The sequence below is a fragment of the Apostichopus japonicus genome, chromosome 13 (genome assembly GCF_037975245.1).
Source record: "Apostichopus japonicus isolate 1M-3 chromosome 13, ASM3797524v1, whole genome shotgun sequence".
NCBI lineage: Eukaryota > Metazoa > Echinodermata > Holothuroidea > Aspidochirotida > Stichopodidae > Apostichopus > Apostichopus japonicus.
The window spans coordinates 1,004,882-1,031,259 of NC_092573.1; the positions used below are offsets into that span (position 1 = coordinate 1,004,882).

A 26,378-nucleotide genomic window follows, 5' to 3' on the forward strand; every position below is an offset into this window, starting at 1 on the left:
ATCACTGATACATTATTAGCACTGTCTATTACATAATTGTTCAGTCCTTGGTTAGTGCTGAACTTGGTACCTGATGATACTTTGTAAGTTCCACTTTAATTCTTTGCCTGATTCACTAGCTATGCTTGAGAACATTTGTGCCAGCAAATTTCCTTTGGGTAAAGTATGTATTAACGGTTGTGAAAGTTCAATTTACCACGTCAGCCTCCAATGGCATGCATCTGGACTAAATGCTGGCATCTGAAATCGAAACAGACTCTCCAACGAAAAACACCCTATTTACTTTTCTTTGAATCTATGTGATGATAAATGTCGTGCTGTAATATGCGACCTGATTACCTCCGAGTGTTTTGAATGAGGTGTCATGTCAAAAAGAGGACAAAAGCTGCAGTAGCAGTAACAATCCTGCCGCAAAACAGGTTGAATCCGCATCAAACAGGATAGATTACCTATGAGGACCAGAGTTGTGATTATCTCTGAGGACCAGCGTTGTGTACTGTGGGACATGCAGTGCATAAATGGGTTTGTCGTACGCAGCCTGGCTGCAGAGATGCTGCAGCCCCCTCGGCCATCCCAATTTTGAAACAGTGCCTTAAAAATGGATCTGTAACAGAGAGACTCACCCTTCAAGAGGAAAGAATCCTTACAGACGTGACAATCCATGTCGTTGCTACATCTTTTGCAATTTTCGGAACAAGGCTGGCATTTGTTGTTTCCCTTGTAGTATCCTTGGCCGCAGGTGGCAGCGCATTCGCCATCTTTCAGGTAATAGTCATCTATGCATGCAGTGCATGCCTCGCCGTCATCGCACGTCCTACACGCACCCGGACAGGGCTGGCATTCCCTTTTAACACTGTTGCCATAGTAACCAATTCCGCACTCACCAGCCTCGACGCAGCTCGCAAACTTGAGGAAGCGGTCATTCTCACAAGCCGTACAGATATTTGGAGCTATAATAGGACAGTTTATAGAGTGGATTAACTTAGGCCAAAATCAATAACACAAAACTTCCAATGCCATCCAGTATAATATTAAGTTCTATAAAACCTACAAAAGTGCAATAAAATTTAATAAAATAACAATCCAATGAAAAGAAACCCAATCCAATCCAAACTAGAGCAGTAGTGCTGAACAAAATGCTACACAGAATTTTAATACTGAATGATACCTTGGAGAGGTTGTCAATGCATTGACGAGTCAAGGATTGACTGCCAGGTGAAGAGATCTGTCAGTCACTTTCAGGCCAGTGGCATCATGCCACTAACTCAGCCTGTTACATAATTGTTCAGTCAAATGTGTAAGTAGCTTTCCAAAACTTCAGATGCACAATTATCTCTTTACTAAATATGAGATTTGAGAGCATTTACGAAGGTCTGGAACCTTGAAAGTTGGTTTATTGCAAGAGTGTGTTTGCCATTTAGAGATATATACACTAAAATGCACTACAATAAGACATAAATGCCTCATAGGTTGTCTCTATATGGTTTCAGGTTAAACCAGAATGCAAAAATGCATTGAAGTTTCCATGACTTCTTTCCACTAGACTATGTTTGTTCACTAGAAAGATCTCTTATATTCTAAACGTCCTGAACCACTAGTTTGATGTACAATTACACTATTCCATGATAAACACAGGTCAGTCGACTGTACTTGGCAATACACACCTCCACCAAGAGCAATAGGCATCTTGTTCTCAATGTGTTGCATCCACACACCAAGTATGAGAAGGAGCCATGATTCCTACCTCTAGACATCTTTGAAAGGTTTCTGAGTTTGACCTCTGGTGACCTCAAGTGACCTTTGACCTACACCAACAACACGATTTTTGTCCACAATATGACAAATCATATATCATATGTGAGATGTATCCATGATTTCTACCATGAGATATCATGTTTAAAAGGTTTCAGAATTTGACAGCTGTGACCAGATGACCATGACCTCTGCCAAAAACAACTGAGTTTTTCTCGTAAATATGTGGCATCTACACCTCAAGAATGAAAAGTATCCACCCTTCCTAAATTGAGATACTGTGTTTACAAGATTTTCAACATTTGACCTCTAGTGACCTCGGATACCCTTTAACTCCACTAAAAGTTATAAAGTTCTTTTACTCAGTGTAAGAAATCAACATGATAAGTATCCATGCCTCCTATCGTGATATATCCTGTTTACAAGGTTTTCAGTGTTTGATGTTTGGTACCCTCAGATGAGCTTTTGATTTCCTTTGAAACCCACAGGCTTCGTCTACTCAACATGACCCATTATTATGCCACGTATGAGAGGTAACCATGCTTCCTAACTTGAGATATCGTGTTTACAAGATTTTTTCAATTTTTTACCTCTGGTGACCTCAGATGACCTTTGACCTCCACCAAATATAAGTTTTCTCCAAAAAACAGTTCTTGAAAATAGCAAGCTTCCCATCATTTCCACATTTCAAATTCTGCCGACCTCAAATAGCTTTTGACTCTACCAATGCAATATGAATACTGCAAACGGTCATTGTGGGCAAACTTCATGCAACAAAGTATGCCAAGTCACCTAGCACAATTACCTCACTATATCCAAAGATAGCAAATTCTAGCGTGTCTTTATGACATACAACCTTGGTGAGGAATGAATTAAACTTTACCTCCATAGCACTCACGACATTGATCATCACAATCAACAACCTCACATTGACCCTCCTCAGGAGGAACATCGTTTAGACAGTTTGTGCAATTCATTCTTGAAGATCCATCGCACTCTTTGCAACTACTGTGACAGTCATCACAGGTATTGGTTTCCCTGTTGGGATAGTAACCTTTGCTTGGACAAAATGGAACACACGTTTGCTCCATCCGGTAAAAATTAGCTGTAGAAAAATGCAACAAAACAATATCATATATAAATAAATATGTATCAAAGAAACAAACAGACCAGAACAAAACGAAAACGTTAGTTTAGTTTAGAGACCCAAGGATCAGAAAGCCTAACAGTAACTTATTTACGACCCTATCCGTGTTAGATCGTGAATGAACACCGGCTTATTTCAAGCCTTCTCTTTTCGTAAGTGTTCAGAGGATAACGCGGCAGGGGTATGAATTCGCTCCAATTCCTGCTCTTGGGACAGCCATTTAACGTCCCCACCCGACGGACGAGAGTGTATACCCCAGCATCCGACCACCACCTCAAGTAATGAGGTAGGCAAAGGCACCCCATTCGACATCACTGCAGTGCACCCATAACGAACAAATTTGTTTCGAAGACCAAGTGAAGAACAGTAACAAACCCCTTTCCCAAGTTCAAATACCAGAAATACCAATAAACAGAGACTCTGCAAATCACCATTGCACTGTAGCGATGTTTGAGTATGTCAAGAGAATCTGGCTCCTGGCGGAATTTTATTCCTGGAACCTAAGGATTGTGAGGTGGACACTCCAACCGCCGAACTAAACCTTTGCCAGGTTAGTGGTTACGATGCCTAGACATATTCATAGAGTAGTGTGGTGGTAAGCCATACATATTCATAGAGTAGTGTGTGGTAAGGTCCATACATATTCATAGAGTAGTGTGGTGGTAAGCCATACATATTCATAGAGTAGTGTGGTAGTAAGCCATACATATTCATAGAGTAGTGTGGTGGTGAGCCATACATATTCATAGAGTAGTGTGGTAGTAAGCCATACATGGTCATATTTGTGATCTTGTGCACACCAAAATGAAGAGGATTATCCATTGACTAATGTAGCAACATATAAAGGATGGTACCAGGAATAACCAGAAAGCCAGTTGGGTTTGTTGTGATTCCTTGTCATATAATGCGTGCTCAAAATTCAAAATAACTATTTGACTCATGTAGAGCAAGTGAGTTAAATTTGTCCGAGTGCTAACTGACAACCAGAAAAGATCCAAGATTTCCAGCTCTGATTTTGTAGAACTCTGTTGTGGGTATCAAACATTGCAGTCACTGGTTTACAGAAGAGTTACAGTCACCACAAGCCTAGTGCCACCTGGTAAAAAGAAGTTAGTGGCCTATTACTAATGGGAGAATTGTTGACATGATCCAACAGAAAGTTAAACAAGATTCTAAAAAAGAATGGCAAAGATAAATTCCATGGCAGAAGATGCATCTCTTGTACTGTGATAACTTACCACTGCACTCTCTACATTCAGAAACTCCAGGTCCCCAGCATGAGACACAGTTTGAGTGACATTCCACGCACCCGTTTGGACCATTGAAAGAACCATTGACGCAATCTTCAACACACACGTCTCCATCAAGATACCTAACGAGGGTTTTAAGAAACAGAATCAACAGAGGCTACTGATGCGACATCATTGGCTATCCAACATGAAATGTATCGAAAAACCTTTGGACCTGTTTTGTTCCAAAAATGTGACTTTTTCGTAAGATCATGGTGAGCACTATGGATGATATCTTTAAAATAGTGACTGCCTATTGAGAAGGTCTGGGAATTATTTGCAATATTATTACTGCTTGGCATGTAACTTTCGTTTTACCATTTACAACAAACTCACCACCATTGGCACCAAATGTTAGAAGGACTGGGGCATCCTGACATGGTCTATATTAGACATTGGTGTAATTTCCTACCACTCAGTGGAGTACAGTTTTGAATTTGAACAAACAGAAATGTTTGAAATGATTTGTTAACGTATACTCACGCCGATCCTTCACACTCAATACATATGACCTCTCCATCAAATTTGAGGCACAGCGCACAGTTAGGGGGACACTCGACGCATGTGTTGTTTCCGTAATCATAAGTTCCTAAGGGTAAAGCAGAAGGTATTTCAATCCATTCAACTTACAGCCAAACCGCCAAAACACAGACCATTATCTCCACTTGATTAATGGAGCTACTTACGAGCGAAAGACTTACCTTCTAAACAGATTACTAAATGCATTTTCCCGTGCTCAACTCACAAGAAAAAACTACCGCCAACTTTACCGTAGCATGCCAAGGGCAGCCGGTCCAGGCAGCTCCATCTGGCTAGATCCGGTGCCTTGGTCTGGTCAGTTCCTGATGTAAGTAAGGTCAGTTCCTCAAATGTAACACAATCGTCAATGGGGAAACATATAATTTGTATGGCACCAAATAACATGTTTAAATATGATGCAATAAAATTTTGCCAAGGGACAATTGGTGTTGACTAGTCACCAAAGGGCTGAGCTGTTGTTTATAAATATGTTGAAAGTATGTGGTTAGATTGAGTTTTTAGAATTAATAAAAAACAATGGATTAACATTAAAAGGCCTACGGTCGTCATCAACTTAGCCTTAAAGGAGCGTTCCAGCGATTTAGCATACTTTTATAGATGAATATCTTGAACACTGAAATAGTCATAGAAACATAATACTAGCACACAGTTCTTTCTTTCTTTCCTTCCTTGGACATTGTCTGCTGACAAAACTATATCCTTGGGGTCCCAGATGATCAAGTTATTGCTCTGAAAACTACATGTAGCTGATCCAGCTGACTCATTTTAAACAAATACTCGGAAAACACCACCATCAAGAAAACAATGAAGCTGTTACGATCTCATCTTTTCCCTGGAGATTGTTAATCTTAATGTATCATAACGTTTATGGTTACTTGACTGAAAAAGAAAACAAGAGCCCAAGGGCACTGTGGTTCCTTGCTTGGGGTATATGACAATACACATAATATTATCAAGCAAGATTGGGCTCAAATAGTCCAAGTAATTGTGGTCCTACATGTACCCATAAAGTAACCAACAGTATAGCTAACACTTTTGTGATCACAAAATGTGATCGGATTTTTTATCAAAAGACACTTTTATGATCTAAATATGGCGTCGAAAATGTAAGAAATATAAGGTCACCTACAAGCGGGTCAACAGATATGATAACATTGGTGACCTCAGATGACATGACCTTTAAGTTTGAAAATGTTCCACCACCCCAATTGCATTAAATGTCTAAAAATTAACTTTGAACTTGTATACATAACTTTACACACAAAGGTCACCTGTAGGTCAACCAATTGACATTTTTGATCAGTGAGACCTAAATAGAGCATCAAAACTGTAAAAATTCAAACATTTTTTCTTTGCCCATTTTCTCCCCCCAAAATACTAGTTTTTTAACATTAGCTGACCTTTGGTGACCTTGGATCACATGACCGCTAAGTTTGAAAATATTCCCCTATACCATTCGCAACTTGTCCAAAAAAATCAACCTTGTCACACCTTGGCAATGGGAGTTATTGCATTAAATGTCTGAAAATTAACTTTGATCTCCTGTAACTTCACACACAAAGCTCATCCGGGGGTCAACCTATTGACATTTATGATCAGAAGGTACCTTTGACATCTGAAAATAGCATCAAAACTTTAAAAATCCCCATAACATGAAAAGGTCACCAGAGGTCAAATTGAGGTCAAGGGTCACCCAGATGCGAGTCTACAATTGGATTACATTGAAGCAACTCCCAACCCTAAGAGACATTTCGTTCTCAAGTTATCGCAAAAATACTAGCTTTTTAACATTAATTGACCTTTGGTGACCTTGGATTACATGAATGTTAAATTTCATAATGTTTCCCTAACCAGTCCACAACTTGTCCCAAAATATCAACCTTGTCACACATTGGCACTGGGAGTTATTGCAGTTCTAATATTTTTGTTTTTTGGACCATAACTGACCTTTGTGGGCACCAAAAACAATAGGGCACACCTTCTCCATATGGCGGATCTATAGTCCAAGTTTGGCCTCAATCCAACTTTCCCTTATTGAGATAGAGCGTACCCAAGCAAGTGTCACAGATGCAGACACACACACACACACACACAAACCTGACTACATAGGTTCCTTTTGCTAAAGCAAGGAACCAAAAATGTCAGAATATTGAACTGTGTTGAGAGTGCACAGCAAGTATCATTGGTCTTCAAATGACATCCTTGATGAACTTACCATCGTCACAGAAAAACCAAACAGAAACCTTTATATGCTAAGTAATAATCTTCTGTAATGAATAATGAACTGTGTAGAGAGAGCACAGCTCTGTTCTAAGAGTAAAAGTTAAGTAACGTTGGTCTTCAATGACATCCTTGCTGAACTTACCATCGTCACAGAAGATCAAACAGAAACCTTTATAAGATAGGTAATAATCTTCACACTCGGTACAGTTGCCAGGCCCTCCACCTTTACATGTCCTGCATGATGCATGACAGCTGCAAGATAAAGGACCAAATTATAAAGAACATAAACAAATGCAAGGTCGTAGGAACTGAGGGGGGCTCCAGCCCCCCCCAGTGAAAAATATTGAGGGGTGGAAGTATCATTCCGTCCCCCGCTTCGCAAGTCAGAAAACCAAGTCATTTCCAAATGAGAAAAAAAAATCTCATTTGGAGCACCAAATTGCATCTAAGGCCAGGTGAAAATGCAAAATTATACACAAAATGGAGTGGGTGGGTTGAAGTGTGCTATACTGCACCAAATTGCATCTGAGGCTCCCCTAAGACCCCTCCCCAGGCCAGCCATCAGTCTTCAGCCCCCCCTCCCCACTCAAAAGTACCTTCCTACGCCACTGAACAGAGGTATGCTTCAGAACAGCATTGTTTAATTTAGTTTATACTAATATGCAGTAATTCTACCAAAGATTCCGCCACCCCCTGCCTCCGGCCCCCCAAAAAATAACCACTTTGATCAATCGCGAACATCCTCCTAGAAATCTTCACAAATGAACTTTCGTTATGAGCTATTTTAAGCATAATACTAGATAGTACAACAAGATAGTACAACAAGATAGTACAGCATCTCGAGATATAGTCATGACTTTGCAAGACTTTACAACAGTTAATCTCTGGTCACTAGTATTCATCATGCCCACACACTCCAAGTATGCACACCACACCCATACCAGTAGCCTCTGGGGCAACGGAGGGCGACACTCTAGCCTATAACCTGCTGGACATTCCACAGAGTACAGCCGTACTGCACAGTCATACATAATAACAAGTGACCCCATAGGTCCTCATTTCAACACCTGGCTGAAGAGAGGTGATTTGGATTAAGGGTCTTAGGACCAACGATCCGTCCAGGACCCAAACCTGCCATAATAAGATCACACGTCCTTTGGCCTTTTATAATGGCTAGACCAAAATGCTCTCTTGACAAATGGTCTGTTCCGATTTTTAAACATTTGAATTACTGTCTCTACGGGGTTTAACTTCTACGTTAGTTTACACATGACAGATAAGTAAAAAGGTGAGAGGCCAGCAGAAATTGACCATATTGACTCATTTTGTTCTGAGAACGAGCCTTTAGGCAAGCAAGAAGTAACGAGAAATGTTGATTAAATTTTCCCCAGACTCCTTTTGAGTGCTGAATCTAAAAAAAAAAAAAATAAATAAATAGAAACAACCCTACATAAAAGCCACACTTGTGCACAGTCTTTCAAAACATTGGCAAAATATCCTCATATCTGTTTAGTTTTACAAGTGTTTGATTTAAAAAACATTCTTCTAATGGCAGTGTTCCTGAGAAACAGAAAAGCACGGTCAGGATCCTTCAAACTTACGGCAAGCAGATTCCATAACCGTCGCTTTCATCGAGGTAGAAAGACCCTCCACATTCCGCATCACTGTTGCTGTCATTCACGCACTTTCCGTTCTTGAAGAACCCCGCAGACGGACAGGTCATGCAGTCGGAACTTTCGGGGCCGAAGCAGGTCTGGCAGGAATCATGGCATTTCTCGCAGCTTCGGGTTCTTTCATCGATGTACTCGTTTCCCTTGCATTTTTCGACGCAGGATCCTCCTTTCAGGAACGTACCCTCGCCGCAGCGATCGCAGGTAGTCCCGGTGCAGCGCACGCAGGAGGGTGGGCACTTCTTGCACTCGTTCCCATCTGGAGGAAATAAAGCACAACTGGGTGTCTCGTAAAGTGTGATTGATATCAGGTAATCAGCCAAGTTAAAATGGTCTCAACATCCAAGATTGGAAAGGCTAAACCCACCTGTTCTCCTTCTACCCAGCTTTTGTGTCACCTCCTCCTCCATTTTACCTCCCTCTTGTTTGGTGCATGACTTGTCCTGTACACTAATTATTCTTTTCCTTTCTAATCACCTTTGTTCTTGTTGGTCTACTTTCCTTTTTATCAACCTCCATTGCTTATTCTCTCTTAGTTTCTTACCCACATCAGTCTTTTCATTTCCTCTCTACATTTTTTTTTTTTTTTTGTCATTTCCTATGTTCTTTTCTTTTCTTTTTCTTTTGTTAGTCCATGGACGAGGGTACATTGTTGACAGCCATTATATCTGATTACAGCATAACAGTGTTTATGCAGTACAACACATTCCACAGATATGACAAACATTTATGACCCGAGCCATACACACAGTTAATTTCTTCTTCAAGTACGAACACGATAAAGACTTTTTAGGCAAACGTCACTAAAAATTGTTAAAATCAAGCCAAAAACAATGAAATTCCACAAGATTTATCAAACACAAACAAAGAAGACTGCATGATCTGTGCCGTGAATATTATGATGAAGTGGAAAGTAGAGTGTAGTACAAGAAGAAAAGTTAGCAAATGGTAAGTTTGGTATTGAAGTCAACCAGGCTGATAATTACTGGTGTCAAGCTTTAAGCCATTCGATGATCAAGGAAACTGATCCGAACAGACCCTGTGTTTGTTGTTTTCTACCCCTCTTGAACGTAACCATTACTCTGTATGCCGTGTTGTAACCTACCTTTATAGTAATATTCTCCACAATCTGTTCCACAAGTCCCATCTGGATTCAGGGCTTTATTGCCAAAGCATGATGTACACTCGTCAGGTTGGTGGCCGATGCAGGTCTTGCAAGATGCATCGCACCGCCTGCATCTTCTGTTGGTTTGAAATGGCTCGTAAAAGCCGTCGCCACACTTTGCCACGCAATCCCTGGGAAGGAGATGGACAGAGTATATTGATGTTGGGTATTATGTAGTTAGAAAAACAAGGAAAAGAATGTAAATTACTAATATCATAGAGTGTAATGGTACTTACACAGTTAAGAAAACTTTTCACAGTACGTCACTGTACAAGGGGTACATTGGCCCATCTATCATTGTAGGTATACAATTAGAGACGTACCTCTCGTTTTGGTGATTCTGATTATAAAATGTGGTGCACGTTCCGTACATGATAATTCATGTTAGCTTATTTAGAAGGAGTACAACGAAGAATGACGAGACTTAATACCGAGGAATGGAAAGCAAATCCTACGAGGAAAGAATTAATTAAGATTGATGGCAATAGAGCAATGCCACATGCACCAAGACCTTATTTAAGTTTTATAACAAAAACACAGGGAAGGATAGATATCAAAATTGATGACTTTGTTGACATTATGAGCGATAGTCAAACCTGAGGGAATTCTAAATAGATGAGACCACCAACAGTCGGTTTAGAAATATAGAGGAACTCATATTTCACGAGAGTTTAGAAAACACGGAATGGACTACCAGTTACAGACCCAATACTCAACATATTTAAGAACAGGCTGATAGAATGCGGGATCTGTGAGGGTCAAAAGACCTCCTATCCCATAGAGCCAATCTCTCTGGCAGATTCTTCGAGCTGAAGACGAGATGGCCATCTGGGTATAAGGACCATGAAGCCCAATGATCATCTTACATAATATGATAGAGGTGCTTATGAAGACCCCCAACTAATTGGCAAAATAGTCAAGCACCAGAAAGCCAAGAGGCTTTGTGCTTCCTTTCTACACGCATGCTGGGTTATGTCAGTTTAATTCATACCAATTATCTGAAGTGGTTGCTACATTAGTATGGCACTTCATTGTCATGGGACCAGTAAACTTGATACACTCTCTGACCTCAGTTCTAGACCAAAGTTCTTGAAATGTAGTCTGGGGGTCACACAGATAATCACCTTCCAATAGGAGCAATCACTGTGGTTCTATGTTAAGGAAATCTCTGAAGCAATAGTAACTGCACATAGGTTAATCACTTAATATTATGTTTTGATGCATGAAAATCTCTTAAAAAGTTTTTTGTAAAACTTAAATCAGGACTAAAGTTCCAAACAGGATTAAATTATACTAAACATTGTGCCAAATGCACAACTGGATTACACAGCCCAGCTGTTAGTATTTAGGGCTCTTGCAATCTTTAAGATGGATCTCATGAAAACATGCATTAACCTCTGCTGAGCTCAAATCACCTTTGACTTCCAAAGAAACAATACAAGTCCTTTTCTCAATTCTGTGGAGCCCTATATACCAAGTATAAAGTTCATCCAAGCTTCACACTTAGAGTCATCCAGTTAGCAAAGGTTTTCAGACTTTGACCTCTGTCAACCTCAAATGGCATTTGACCTCTGCAGGAAACAGCAGGGATTTTGTACTCCATTACGTGGATCCAAGTACCAAATATGAAGTAAATCCAAACTTTGCTTTTTGAGTTGTCGTGTTTACAAAATTTTAAACTGTGACCTTTGACCCTTCAAACACCATTGGATTCTTGAACTTACTGAGTACATCCACGTGCTACAAATGCAGTTCATCCAAGGTTTTGATTATGAAGTGATTGTATTTCAAAGGTTTTCAATCTTCAGCCTCTGTTGACCTCAATTAACCTTGGACCTCCCCAGAAAAGAATAGGGGGAGAATGCTAAGACCCAAAACATTATTTTACAAACCTTCATATGCCAAAGACACTAAAACAAAGGTTTGAATACAGGTTGCAAAATATTTCAATAGTATTAGTAGTATAGTATAACTAATGTTTGTTTTACCTCCACATTGCTTCAGATAAATATGATTGAAAATATTCTTAACTTAACTCCTATAGTAAACTAGAGCATAACAACCAATGGAACAAAAAAAAAATGGAATTCTAAAGCATTTTTCAAGTTATGTACGTGAGACTTTGTGGGCATATTGTACAATTTATTTTTGCCCCTCTATGACCTTTTTGTTGATAATTCTCTGATTTTCAAAAGAAAGAAAGAGGAAAAAAAAAAAATTCAAAGCCATTTCACTTACATAGTGTCTCTGTCCACAAAGTTTTTGCATCTGAAGCACTCGTTAGCCGCTGTGCCATAGCAACCATCCACACACTCTGGGTGGCATTGTAAGGCATCATCAAAGTCACTGACAGATCCCCAATATTCCGAGTCATAAGAATCCGAATTGAGATCCCTCTTGACGATTTGTTCATCTACTCCGCTGTAGCTCTGGGAGATGGCATGAGGATGAGGAGGAGAGGATGTTCCCCTCAGTATAAGCTGCCAACCTTTAAGGGTACCTGTCATTGTAAGGTTACCAAAGAGCTGTGGTTAAAGGGTGTGAAGACTCGCGCAAAAAGAAACGTCTAATGCCGGTAATCTGACCTAGTTTCGAATGAGGTGTAACAGAATTGTTTCACCCCACCATCGATCCCAGAAAATACACACACAGCTTGTTACCGTCGGTAATTAGACACTAGTGTACAGTCTGTCAGTACAGCTGCGGTCAATACCCACAGCACAGTGTATAAACGATACAGATATGGACATCTCAGGTCCAGCTAAAGATAACAAGGTATCACGTTTCATTACTGTCTGCATTTTGTAGCGACACGAACAAAACATCACTTGCAAGCAACCGAAAGTTAACTTTTTCAGATGGCCGCACACGGTTTGGGGCTAGTCTTCAATGCCATGAATGAACCACCAAAATCATGCGTCTTCTTTTGACTTCTTTGTATTTTTTGTGGGTGTTTTTTTCCAACTGTCTAGTACAGGTTTATAGATTAAATAGCTTTTCAGTAGGCTGATTTGTTTTATCTATAACATACACTCAGTGCCTCCATAGTTTCACACTGATACATGATTTACCTGTTGGGTTTAATATATCTGGCATCGTATCAAAAAAATGAGCAACTTGCTAATACAGTTGCAAAAATGTTCCTTACTTTTTTGGGGGTTTTTATTCCTTTTTTTTTTCTTTTCTTTTTTGTAAAGAGAAATCATGGAAGGAACCAAAAGGAGTCAATGAAACTGTTTCTTAAAGATAAAAACTCACCTTTGGAACTGAGTGGACTTCCTTTCTGGATCTCTAAGATCCACGTACCCTCAGACGTCTCCCCCCAAAAGTGGGTACTCATGAATGTCCACTCGTCGAAACTGCCTCTTCTACGGTCGCGGATCCTAAACGGTAAGAGGGTGGATCTGGTACCAGCAGGAGAGATCAAAGTTAGAGAAATGTCACCACGGTACCTAGCAGAGAGTGTAACGTTGAGCTGGACGTGTTCCAGGTAGCCCACATGGCCAAATTCGCACCCATCTGATTCCAAGGGAAGCGACACACGGGACTGTGTCAATCTGTAGAAGATGGAAAAATTTTTACAAAACTTGAACGAGTTACCCAAAACAGCCTTGGGATTTCCGTACGTGTAAACGCTTTCGATTCTTATGCAGATCACGTTGCCCTGCTCCGTAGCCTTGGACATTTCATTGTCAATTCCACTTATAACAGATGATGTTTATTACCTGCATATAACAGAAGGTCTTACCTGAAAAGCAACCACAGTGCCTTCTATGTCATCTCAATTGCTCTAAGTTTTATGCAGTCTAAATAAATCAATTAATCTCTTGGTAACCACTAAATATCGACTAATTGCACCCTCTGCCAACTTCTTAGCATATGAGACGTTACTACGATCGAGTAAAAGCTAAATAGCTAATTAAATAAATGAATATGTAATTTGTTAGGTATTTATTTTTGTACCTCTACATTCTATTTCTACCACTTGTCAAATTTATAGTTTTTATGACAAAACATTTCTCTTTTAATAACATGTGTTTTTCACACGTGTATTTATCTTTTGTCAACCCTTACCCACCCACAATTTGTCAAATTTCTGGCAATGAAAAAAATGAAATACAGAATATGCTCCCGTGAGATATTAACATAGTGTGGTGTCTGCTTATCAGCAGGATCCGAGACATCAAACATTCTAATTCTGTGCCGAATGAGACTATAAAACACTTACTTTATCCCTGGGGTGCCATCGATGGTGCAGACTTTCTGCTGAGGTAAGTTTATCCAATCACGAGCAAGCAACACCATTGCTTCTGCATCCATCAACCCGAACCCGTAGCGATGACTCACTGATCGTTGGCATAAAAATAAAATTAGATAAGGTAGTGAAAGTTAAGAGGAAAGCAAACCAAACATATTTCTAACTCTTCATTTTCCCCTCTCTTGCTCTGTTATCTGTCGGTTACTGAAACATATTATTTATAGGTTTGGCTCTGGCATGAAATTTGAAATGAAGAATTTATTACAAAGCCTGATATTTGTCAGGAAAACACCGCCCTATTACATATCTGGTTATTTGAAACCTGTGATACAATTATTTTAAGAATTATTACATTGTGCATCAGTTTAACAGATAATAACTATGTGTGGTAACAAACTGAACGTAGCTGCTTGACGTTACTTCTTTACGCCAAGTTTTTTTTTGAGGGGGGGGTGGAGGGATGTAATTATCATTCAACATAGTTATTCATATCAGCTTTCTGCTTCTGATACAAGAAAATATTTGACTTGCAGGTGAGTGTTGACTAGAACATAACAGAAATATCTGCAACTTACAAACACTTGACTTACAACTGAGTTCATTGAGTAAGTTTTGCTTCTGGATTTAGGAAACCATGCCAAAAGCTGACAAATGGCTGTCAATTATGTCTACAGTTGCATCATGGCACAGACTTAATCGTGAGGTATGTATTCCAATTTTTACAAAGAGACAGGGTTGGTAGAGGAGGGGTGGTGTAGCATACGTTGTTGGGGAATAGGCACTATAGTGGACCATGCCAAAGATTCCATTACTAGTATCGAAATGTTGCAATATCCGTATTTGACAACTCACCAGAGCCTTTTCATGCGGGCAAGGTTGTGATGGGTCTGATTCTCATCTGATATGACATGGCACACATATGCACACACACTGTTTGCATATGTGTGCAATGTGCATCTGATTATCACCCAACCACAACCCCCTCCCCCCTCCCTCCCTCCCACCCAGCACAGACATGTTAATACCGATGGGCCCACAGATTAGGGCTATTTATCTCACCGACAACAGGAATCATGATACTGAGGTCTATGTATTCAAGCAAACTGAAGCAGAAGATACAATGACCTACCTTTATATCCAGCTCCGTTAGTGACCCATTGACCGTCAAGGTGCTCATGTTTAGCTGTCTCGGCGATGATATATTGCAGATCTCTCCAGGTAAGATCAGGACTTTAAACAAATGAAGTAAAAACAATAAAGGAAATAAGAATTGAATTATGTTCAGTCCAAATTTTTCCATCTAGTAACACATAGAAAGAACTATGCTGTCAGATGAACTACTTTACCTTACCTTGCATGTTAGGTTGGAAGTATAGGCTGGCTTTCTCAATCACTATGTCCTATTGATTTCATGAATGAAATTGAGTTTTATTGAAATTCATGTTCATGGAGTCACAACCAGTTATGCACCGCCAGAAACTAAAATGATACCCTTTGCGCTTTAACGTATTTGTCTGGCCATTGCCTCAGCCCTGTCAATAAGACCATGTGCTTTAAGCTGGAGACCAGAGTCAGGAGACTGGTATGAGCCAGAGGACTCTGCTGATAAAGGTTACCATGGTAGGATGAGAGTGCAGTGGTTGTGAAGACACAGGAAAGTGATGCCTGACATAGATACCTAGTGAGACTGATGTATGGAGAGAGAGAGAGCTCAGCTTTATGATAATATCTGGGATGAGCCTGGGGTAAAAAAAATTATGGAACTGCAAAAATTGCGGTCTAGGCTCCACTTTGCGTATGCTACATTGTGTTAGGATAATAATGTTTGTTCCCAAGGTAGACAATAAATTACAGAAGCTCATGCCTGTAATATAAGAGCTCATATATCTCCTACAGGCTGGATTAATTGCTGACTTACTTTGCTTCAAGTGCCAAAGCACAGATACCGGCTGCCATTGGAGCTGAAGCAGACGTCCCGGTAAACTGACTGGAGCAACCACCACGCAGATCTGCTGTGGTCTGTCGAGAAAAGAGAACAGCATGAGTTAAACAATATGAGAGACAGCTGCATGGTTTCTCAGCCTTACTGATGCTATCATCAACCGAAGATTCCATTCCCAGTCCAAGAAATATTGGAAAATGAATATCAAAAGAAACAACGAAGAAAACCTTCTACTGTGAAGCGATTCAAAGGCATGTTAAAATATTTATGATATCCTTTTAGAGACAATTTGAAGATGGTTTGAGTTTTGTATCACGTACCTAAACTCGATTCGAGCAATGCCAATCTCTTTACCACTAAACTGCAAAATCGACAAACGGAACGGTTCTTGCATTCAAGTTACTTCATAAATATTGAAAATATGGAGACAGAATATCACATTTATAACACAATCGCAGAAATAACCCATTCGCTTGTCATGGTGAACAATTTAGTGAAGCGTCAAACAGGTAAATTACTAATATATCAAAAAATATTATAAAAAAAAACCTGGTAAGAAATACAGGACAGACATTTCCTTGTCATTAAAAAAAAAATGCAGCACACAAAGGAAAATTTGGTGACAATGACTTTACCACTTTACGTTTCCGGCGGCCGCCACTACTATAGGTGGTGGCCAGCGTGGATGAGCACTCTTCGAGATACCAGGGCATCTTCCCTAGTTCGTTAGCACTGCTAACTGATATAGTGTAGATGCTGTTGGCGTACCCGTCACAGCTGCAGGAATCTTCCATACCACCTCCGTTACCCGATGCCCAAACAAAGATTGAGCCCAGGCCGTTCCGCCCCTGTCGGAAAAACAAGAAGGAATCATTTAAGGGATAATGACGCCAGAAAAAAAAACTATTAGAAACAGGAGATGAAACTATTAGTGACAGACTGAGAAAGGATACATTTCCAAACAAACCAATGAGTGGAGAGAGAGGGAGGGAGGGGGGAGGGGGCAGAGAAACACCCAAATTGCTAAAATCCTGACATTGGAGGTGAAGTACAAGAAATAGTGGAATGTATGCGCACATGAAAGATGGCAAAGTTAACGTCCCTGTTCTTCATTTACAGGTTTTCACAAAAGCAATTTTATCAGCAGCGCCTTCAATTGCCTAGAGGAGATACCACACACATTTTAACTGCTGCCGTACATAGAGTTGAGGATGAGCCTTTGGTTAGATACAGTGCCCATTTGTGCATCTATTATTACGTGCCCCTTTCATGCTGCCCAGGCATTGATGGTATCACATTGAATGGATTCAGACCCATAGGAGGATCGGAAAAGCTAGCCTAGCTTTGGAAACGGAAACAGAAAGGTTGTTCATGTCCGGAAGTTAAATGGTATTTAGAATAAAAGACTAACCCGCTTGATGCCTGCTCTAAAGGCTGCCATAGCGATCCTCCCAGGCCCATCAACGGTAGCACCATTGTCTTCCGGGCCCCAGCTGGCGCTGTAAATATCCACAAAATTCCTCCGAATGCTTAGAGATAATCCCTCAACAGCATCAGTGACATCACCATCCAGCATCCTAATACCTGAAATTAAAACATTGTGCAAATATGTTGCAAAACCTTTATCGCATGTGATGGCACCATCAAGCATCCATACAACCTAACTACCGGTATAAAGTATGCAATCTCTTTGCGAGGTTCCAAGTAAGTAATGGTACCAACACAAGCATCCTGACACCGTTTATGACTACAGCAATGTATGCAAATCAATTTACTGTTTGTCTGTAATATGACATCATCAAGCATCCTCATATCTGCATTGTCTAATATAAATCAACTTGAAAGCTATAACTGTGACCTCATAAGTGATATCTTCAAGTTTTTTTAAAATTTTTCTTATGCTTTGATTATTGGTAACGATTTGATCCAAATCTAAGAAAGTCACTGACATGTTCAATTTATTAAATTTCAGGTAATTTTTTTTAAATCGTACCATTTATGATATTCATTGTAATATGATCTGATACAGCAATGAGCAAGACCAATGTTTAATCTTTTTATACATAAAAAACAAAACACATACCCCCAATACTGGCATTATATGCAATACCAACACCACAGACACCGTTGCCAGCCTCCATGGCCACTTCTCCTGCACATCTGGTGCCATGCCTGGGATGGAAGAAGCAAAATTTAAGACATTTTATATCAGTGCACACATAGGTCCACTTCCACACACTGTACTTTCTATACAGGTATTTATACCAGTGGACACAGATCAAAGGTTCACACAATGCATCTTCTTCCCCGACAATTTATATCAGTGCACACAGGTCCACTTCGACACTGTACTTTCTATACAGGTATTTTATTCCAGTGGACACAGATCAAAGTTTCACACATTGAACCTTCTACCCAGACTTTTTATATCAGTGGACACAGGTCCACTTCCACACATTGCCCTCTCTACCCAGACACTTTATATCAGTGGACGCAGGTCCTCTGTCACACACTGCACTTTCTATACAAGTATTTTATACCAGTGGACACAGATCAAAGTTTCACTCACTGTCCCCTCTTTCTCTACCCAGACATTTTATATCAGTGGACACAGGTCCACTTCCACACACTGTACTTTCTATACAGGTATCTTATACTGGTCACATTTTACACAGGTCAAATTTACACCTTCTATCCAGACATCTTATATCGGTGGAAGCAGGTCCACTTCCACACACTGTACCTTCTATCTGGATAGTTTCATACCCATGGAAACAGTTTTACTGGCACACATCCTACTGTACCTTCTACATAGGTATTTGTTACATTGCAGACTTCCTTAAACATGTTGTAGATATTAATAAATGCATTGTAGCTGATATAAACTGTTATGTCCCCAAGCCCTTAAATTTTGGTGCATACTTTCCCAATTAAGGTACCAGCTACCTTGCATGAGTGAATTTTGTATGTATGGTAACAAAAGCCCTTCCAGTGGGAGGTGAGAAGATCTATACAAACAGTAACCCACAGTAACCCACAGTATAAACTTGACACACAAAGTGAGCCAACTGAAGCTCAAATTATGAGACTGATACGTTGCTATTAAATGGGAAAGCTTCAAATACAATACAGAGAATTGCATTTGGAGGAACAAAGACATGACCATTTCTATAACTTAGAAATCTTAGAAGTCAAATGGAGATTCATTCCCGCAAACATATGCTTATAAATAATTTAAGTGCTGTATGGTGCATACATGTCAAAAACAGAGACACTTATGATACATTTTCTAGAGGAATCAAGTAAATACTAGTTTACCCAGACCATGTGTCTGTTCAAGTAACAGTATGACAAGTACACACATGAACACAACTCTGTTTTCAAATTATCATAAATTCAATAGTGTAATTGACAGCTTCAGATGGTCTATTGAATTTTGAACACTTTTCAGACAATTCAACAAAAAATCTTAAGAGAGAATAAAAACTGTTAAATCATGATTTCGAGACCTTCTATAACTTGTTGACATAACAAACAAACAACAGTTTGAATCTAAATCAAGTTGTAACAAGGTTTAAAACATTTCCTAATACTCACTCATTCGTATTGTAGAAGTCATATCTCGGAGTCGGATCGTGATCCCTGTCGTTGACATCATAACTTGCATCAGGATTCTGTTTATATCGAAAGCAAGAAGGTCAAACAAGAGTACTTTAAGAATTCGCGGATAAATGAAATAATTAGATCAGTGATGGTGATTGTGGTGACCTGTTTGCAGCCATTTAAAATGATATTCATGAGCCACAAAAAGACCAAGCAAAAAGAAGTCCCATGTGGTGGTATGCTGTGGAAAATCAAAACGAAGGTATCAGAGAACAAAGTATTTTCAAGTTGAAACTTTTGAAGGCCCTGAGCATTGCCTGTCATAAAATACTGTCCTTCCAGGACATATTTGAAATCTGCAACATGTGTTTGCTCTTGTATTTATGAAAGCAATTTACCCTCTTTACACAAGGCACTACTGTAGAGTCCTTCTTTCTTTATTATTAGTATTGTTAAATATTAACTATCACAAATATTATGTATACACACATGATCTACATTATAAGTATATTCATTTATCTTGGTTGTTACGACAACAAATATGGATTATTCATCTTAATGCAGTATGTTAACGGTAATACTCTTTTGTCACAAACTTAACTCATGGCCAATGATATGCAAATTCTTTACTCACATAATTAAGTTTTAAATCAGGATGGTCCTTCTCGATCCCATCATCGAGTATTGAGACCACGACTCCTTTTCCAGTATATCCCAACTCCCAGGCTCTCTGGACATTCATGGTAGCATCTCCATAACTATTCTGTGTAACGATAAAAAATAGCAACGACAAGTAAGTTGAAACTCTGCTCCCTGAAAATGTGCTAATTAGGCAATCCATGAAAGTAGACACTCTGCAACAAATTGTATTTTTTTCCCTGACCTTTGCTGCCTCCGTGCAGGCATTCTCGACACGCTGAGACATAAGTGGCATAATTAAATCCTGCTGAGTGTCTCAAAAAATTCTATCAATGAGCTGGGATTTTTCCCCCCTACAAACTTCTTTAAACATGCATTTAAAAACACATTCCACACCACATAGATTAGCTTCAACTTTGGAGGCATTAATCTGCATTCAATATACTGTAGCATTCTGTTTCAAGAGCCATGAGAAGGTTGTATATTAACACACCAAACTCTACAAAAACTTTAATACTAGTTTTGGGGGTTTAGGAGCGACGATACTGACCCATCTATGAACTATTTGTAAGTAACTATTATAAGTAGAATAGGTACACGTGCAAAAGTACAAAATAAAATGTAAATTGGAGACAGGTAAGAGAGGAACAAAAAAACAATCTGACTAGTTTTGTGTATTTTTTATGATCAATGACCCTGTCTCACCTCAACAGATGCACTCTGACCTACAATACTTTACTTTATAACACTTGGTTGACATTTTAGAATTGCCTCCTTCAACTGTTATTTGCAAACCTTGTACTGGTTCACCATTTAATCACACTGGTTTGCATAGCTACAGTATGTATACAGAATGTATACGAAGGATCTTTAGTTTAAATCAGTCAAGGTTTTTATTGAAGAAGCAATAGTCAGTCACCTTGTTTTTCTAAACTGCCAGAAAGTACAGTAGCATATGGGCATAGATGCTCTATGATGCTTTTGATTTGAAAAGTAAATCTTGGCTCTCTTGATGTATTTTTAAAAGCATCTGATTGCAGACACTCATACAACAAACTGATGTAGCAAACAGTAAATGGGGTAACCAGACCTATAAAAGAAAATCTTGTTCTGTTTGTAACCTGGAATAATGTGAGAGATTAAAAGTTGTATCAGATGGCTACCAAAGTTTCATGTCATACTGCCATTTGGAGAAGGTGACACCATTTACTTTATTTTCTCTTTCATCTCTTTGTTCAACGTGAACACTGTTGAGTTCGGAATTTAAAAATCCCTATCTCTGCTACACGAGGTGTGTACGGATAATAGCCTGCTTTGAGATGTGCAGAGCACTCCTTCAGGAGATGTTATGTAAGAAACCAAAAATAAAAACGTTTATGTCTACAAACAAGGAGTATGGCAAAAAACAGATCATTTTGCAACAGAGTATAAGCCAGGAGACTTTTGTTTGACTTCAGCCCTAAGGAGGAGGGAAGGGGGGGGGCCTGGCACCACCCATCGCAGTGATATCGCTTCTAAATTAATATACCCTCAGTCAGGGTTCGCAGGTTTCTTCCGGGGGTGGAAAAAACCGCGGAATAAACCGCGGTTTATTCCACTCGGAAGAAATAGGTTTCTTCCAGTTTCTTCCGGACAAAATGGAAGAAACTCATTTTTTGGGGAAAAACTGTTGATAAAGTTTCATAACAACCTGCAATGATTTCTAACTATGTAATAAATGGACAAGAAGCACTATAGTGTCATCTAGGTAGTCTATATCTAGGTTTGGAGCACATGACCTGCTTCCAGCATATACTGTACACAATATAGTACTAGGCTACTAGCAGCGGACAATTCAGGGAACAACTATGGGCAAGCTATATTTTACAGACCAGGATGGTCCTGATTATAGCCCAGTTCTTAGTTAAAAACTAGTTTCTGAGTGGAGGGGCAAGTGTTCCCTGGAAATTAGTGTAGGCCTACTACAATGCACACTCATTGCTATGATTACATTGACCACTATGACCATATTTTGTGGAGATTGAACTCAAGACATGAGGGTTACAGATTCGACTGGAAGTTGTAGTGTGAAATGAGGGCTGGCTCGTGGCCAGCTGTGTTTAATTGTGGATGTTTGTTCTTTTTGCTGTTGGGATGAAAAGTCCTCCTGTTAACTACAAGTTGTAATTTAGGGAGTTGCAGAAATTAAACTGTTGCCTAAATCTAACAGATATTGTTCGGCTATTTTCTTGGTGTTCATTGTATTAAATCCTCAGTTCATGGGCCAATCCAGGTTAATCATTCATACAGTATGGCCATTTATGCAATTCTGGTTGATGGGGGGATCGCGAGATGATAAGTAGTCCTTCAATATTGTGATTTATAAGCAAACATCTTTTGGTGTAGGAAAACAACCCAAAATTATAATCAAAACAAAAGTATCATATTTTAATGGTTTCAATGGTATGCATTTCAGTCAGATGGTGGTAAACTATTTGTCTCTTTATCATGTATGTGGGCTGTGCTGCTTATAAGCCAATTTTCACAGTTTCTTCCAGTTTCTTCCGGTTTCTTCCAGTTTCTTCCGGAAGAAACTGGAAGAAACCTGGAAGAAACAGGTTTCTTCCACGTCCCCGGAAGAAATAGGTTTCTTCCGGAAGAAACCGAACCCTGCCCTCAGTGACTGTGCTGTCCCCTGCTGACAAATTCCACTATAATAGAACTGTACAAAAACTAAATGTTGTACATACAGTAGTATATTGGAAAGAAGAAAACAGGCTGAAAACCATTGAAAACTCAAGCATATATATACATATATATGGCCCAATGGATGTCTTGGGTCGTTCAGATAATCTACACTTCACTGTTACACTCTGTGTGCCAATATAGACCAGAGTGTAGATCAGGGGGATATTTCACATGTATGTACTGTTACAAGAAAACAAACATTGAATATTCAGTCAAGTTTCTATTAAAAAATTTCTATGATATTTATTTAATTTTGATAATATTCATGAAACTATTTAAAGCAACTGATTAGATTGCATTTGCAACTTCACTTCTCTCATCATCAAATACAGTTAAATACTTTATTAGTTATATTGCTAGTTACACGTGTACAGCCTTGCAAAAATATCTTAATTTTGCAAAAGGAATTAACACTCCACCTGAACCTACTGTATATGTAAAGTTAACGGACATTTTCATTTGGCAATGTGTCTAGATTATATTTAAGAATAGTAGTCAAAACTTTTATTGTTATTGTTTTCATGTTTCTCTCCTTGTTTATTAATTACCATCAATTTGACTTAATTCGAAAAAAAATAAACTGAGTCTTACTGTACAAAACGTTATTGGTCCTATTTCAGAGAGTTCTAATACGTAAGTTAACTGTACTTACAAGTAGAAAGCGAAAATTATTAGCGACATATCTATTACACGTTCCTCAACAAATACCGTCTTACACGACTCGAAGGTCTCATCAAATATTGATTTTATATTTTTTAACCAAATATGCCTGTACAACAACACATGAAGAAAGTGACAATCAATATATTCCAGTAACCAGCAATATTACTGTTAGCATATATATGACTTCTAGGAAGGTTTTATTAAGGACATAACATACATAGCTATCTTTGGGATTCTTCTACACATACTTCTGAGGTTACAAAAGCTTGCAGGTTTCAGTTAAATCTACATGGAAATGTTGCAATGTGATGTAAAATTCTCATTTTCAGAGATTGCGTATCTATACTCCATTCAGTGATTATCCTAATGCAAAAAAAAACATATTTGAAAGAAAATATATAGCACACAATTTTCAAATTTCACTTCAGTATTTTGAAATGAAACATGAATAGTCATGCTAATAATTACGTATTCATGAGACTTTAATCATCCAATAACATTAAACAATTACCATTATCAAAAAGCTGATTTAACTGTAAAAATCTATATTTGAAATTGTGCCAGGTACTATTGTCATACCTCACTAATTCACACACTACTGCACGGGCCTGCAACCTATCTAAACAATTCTCTGGAAATTACTTTACAGTCATAACCACAACAAAAGACAGAGTAGCATGCACAATATAATGTACAGTACTGGGCATGCAGTACAATAGGTGTTAAAGAGTACTGGTACCGCATAGAGAATGGTGTTCAGAGCTCAACTGTTTTCTATCTCCCCAAAAACCACCATCCCACTGTACACTATTGTTGGTTGCTTAAATGAGTCAACATGGTAACAATATTCAGTTACAGTACAGTGGTTTGCAAAGCAAAAGGAAGGTTCAATGTCCACATTTTAAAGCAATGACTGTGTTCTACTTCAAAATACTGTGTAAAGTGTTTACACACAGAGCAGTTAAATGGCTATTATAGATTATTGCAGTATATACTTTATATGGTCGAGGAAAATAAGACCAGAACAATGCGCATGTAGATAATAACGGGCAAATATATACACAAATTCAAGTGGCTTATATAGATAATCGCTCCATACACAAAGTTAAAAAAGAAAAAGAGAGAGAGAAAACAAAACAGTAATATAACAAGCTTTGCATGATTCCTTGCCATTTGTTACATAAGAACAATTTACGTTACACTGTGCACACATAAGTTTTTTAAGTTTTGACTGTGCATGTGTTTCCTTAGGAAGTTATCATGTTTCAAAGTGTTTCACATTTTGAACTCTAGTGACCTTAGATGTCTTTTAATCTTTATGAAAAACAAACACAGTAAAATCTTGCAATCACAAGAGGTGCATCCACACACTAAGTATAAATAGTAACGTATCATGAAGGTTTTGAGTTAACATGTTAACAAGCCAAGGGCCTCATATACACACAAATACATGCCATCACCATTGCATAAATTCCTTCTACCTTTGGCAAGCGATAAAATGGACTTATTGTAACAACAGCAGACAAAACCAATAGGTTGAACTGTCATAATGAACCAGTGTACATCTTATTTCACTTTTTTATTTTTAGAAAAGTCAAAGAGATTTACAATGTGTTGCCCTAGGTGACTGATTGTCTTATCTCTAAATTGTCAAGTTTTATTTGCAAGCTCTGGGTCATTTTTGTAGGAAGGGAATAAAATGGATGCCTTTGTCAGACAATATAGGAACCATATATTCCAATCTAATTGGTGGACTTTACTTTGGTTTTTGCGTCCTCTGTCTAACCGTCTGGGTCTTTTACGTTTATTAATTTATTAAAGCACCGTGGGTATAAATCAGGGCCACTTTCTCTGTTGCAACAGTGAAGAAGACCAATTGCTTGCTACACCATAGTTCCAATTTTATTAACAACTAAAAAGATAGGAAGTAACAAGATGTTAGCTCAACATTTAGAAATAAACTACATACAATCACAAGATGCATATTTGACCCTTTAAAGAGTAAAAACTGAGGAGTTGAATACAAGAATACCTCATAACTAACAAGTAAAAGTTACATTTTGACAAGTAGAATTGCAGTCAAATTCCCCAACTGACCAGGTGGTTTCACATATATGAATTCTCAAGGCCTGCTAGCAACTAGCAACATATATAGAGTAATAGATGCTACTGTAGGTATGTGTAGCTATATAAGAATTGAAAGAATTTCACCTTCAACTCGGTCCCAAGGTTTGAATGAGAGCAAAAGCATTGAAAAATACACAATGTGTCTGAGACCTAATAGCTGCCTCGTGTTTTGGTTGGTCTAATCATTGAGGTAAAACAGACTGTTTTACCTCCATGGTCTAATCATGGAGCTATAAACAGATGAGCCTTCATCTACACACACATAGATGGTACAATGCTCAGCACACTACTTATTACATTCATGAAATATGATCAGCTTCTCTATTTTAGTTTCCAAGGTTCGGGGGGGGGGGTGGAGGGGGAGTTTAATTTCTTTGGTCTTTCAAATTATATTCAGTGTTTTTATCTACAAAATATCAAGTGAATTTAAAGGTGTTATCTGTGGTCACACTGTATGCAAAGTACCTCTGACTAGCAACACCAACAGCAAATAAGTGACTGATAGATAATGGTGTACGTAATTGCTACTTTTTATCGACTCAGAACTGCATATGTTAGTACAAAACTTGTAAATTGTAAATACTGAAATCAATGGCTTGAATGCCATTCTAGGTCATACTTTCTTGTCCTATC

At 38.7% G+C, this 26,378-nt stretch overlaps 1 protein-coding gene across 1 annotated transcript in view; it reads right to left on the reverse strand.

Moving 5' to 3' along the window:
- LOC139978421 (proprotein convertase subtilisin/kexin type 5-like) overlaps nucleotides 1–26,378 on the reverse strand; it is a 50,401-nt gene that overhangs the window by 17,703 nt on the left and 6,320 nt on the right. Inside the window, exons 4-20 of the mRNA XM_071988634.1 lie at nucleotides 20,224–20,352; nucleotides 19,584–19,660; nucleotides 18,070–18,158; nucleotides 17,398–17,570; nucleotides 16,622–16,834; nucleotides 15,963–16,063; nucleotides 15,174–15,274; nucleotides 14,015–14,132; nucleotides 13,045–13,343; nucleotides 12,025–12,286; nucleotides 9,727–9,917; nucleotides 8,553–8,880; nucleotides 7,094–7,203; nucleotides 4,672–4,777; nucleotides 4,138–4,271; nucleotides 2,636–2,857; nucleotides 624–950 (exon numbers count right to left, since the gene is read on the reverse strand). Of these exons, the coding sequence (XP_071844735.1) occupies nucleotides 624–950; nucleotides 2,636–2,857; nucleotides 4,138–4,271; nucleotides 4,672–4,777; nucleotides 7,094–7,203; nucleotides 8,553–8,880; nucleotides 9,727–9,917; nucleotides 12,025–12,286; nucleotides 13,045–13,343; nucleotides 14,015–14,132; nucleotides 15,174–15,274; nucleotides 15,963–16,063; nucleotides 16,622–16,834; nucleotides 17,398–17,570; nucleotides 18,070–18,158; nucleotides 19,584–19,660; nucleotides 20,224–20,352 (2,980 nt within the window). The remainder of the gene's footprint in view (nucleotides 1–623; nucleotides 951–2,635; nucleotides 2,858–4,137; nucleotides 4,272–4,671; nucleotides 4,778–7,093; nucleotides 7,204–8,552; nucleotides 8,881–9,726; nucleotides 9,918–12,024; nucleotides 12,287–13,044; nucleotides 13,344–14,014; nucleotides 14,133–15,173; nucleotides 15,275–15,962; nucleotides 16,064–16,621; nucleotides 16,835–17,397; nucleotides 17,571–18,069; nucleotides 18,159–19,583; nucleotides 19,661–20,223; nucleotides 20,353–26,378) is intronic.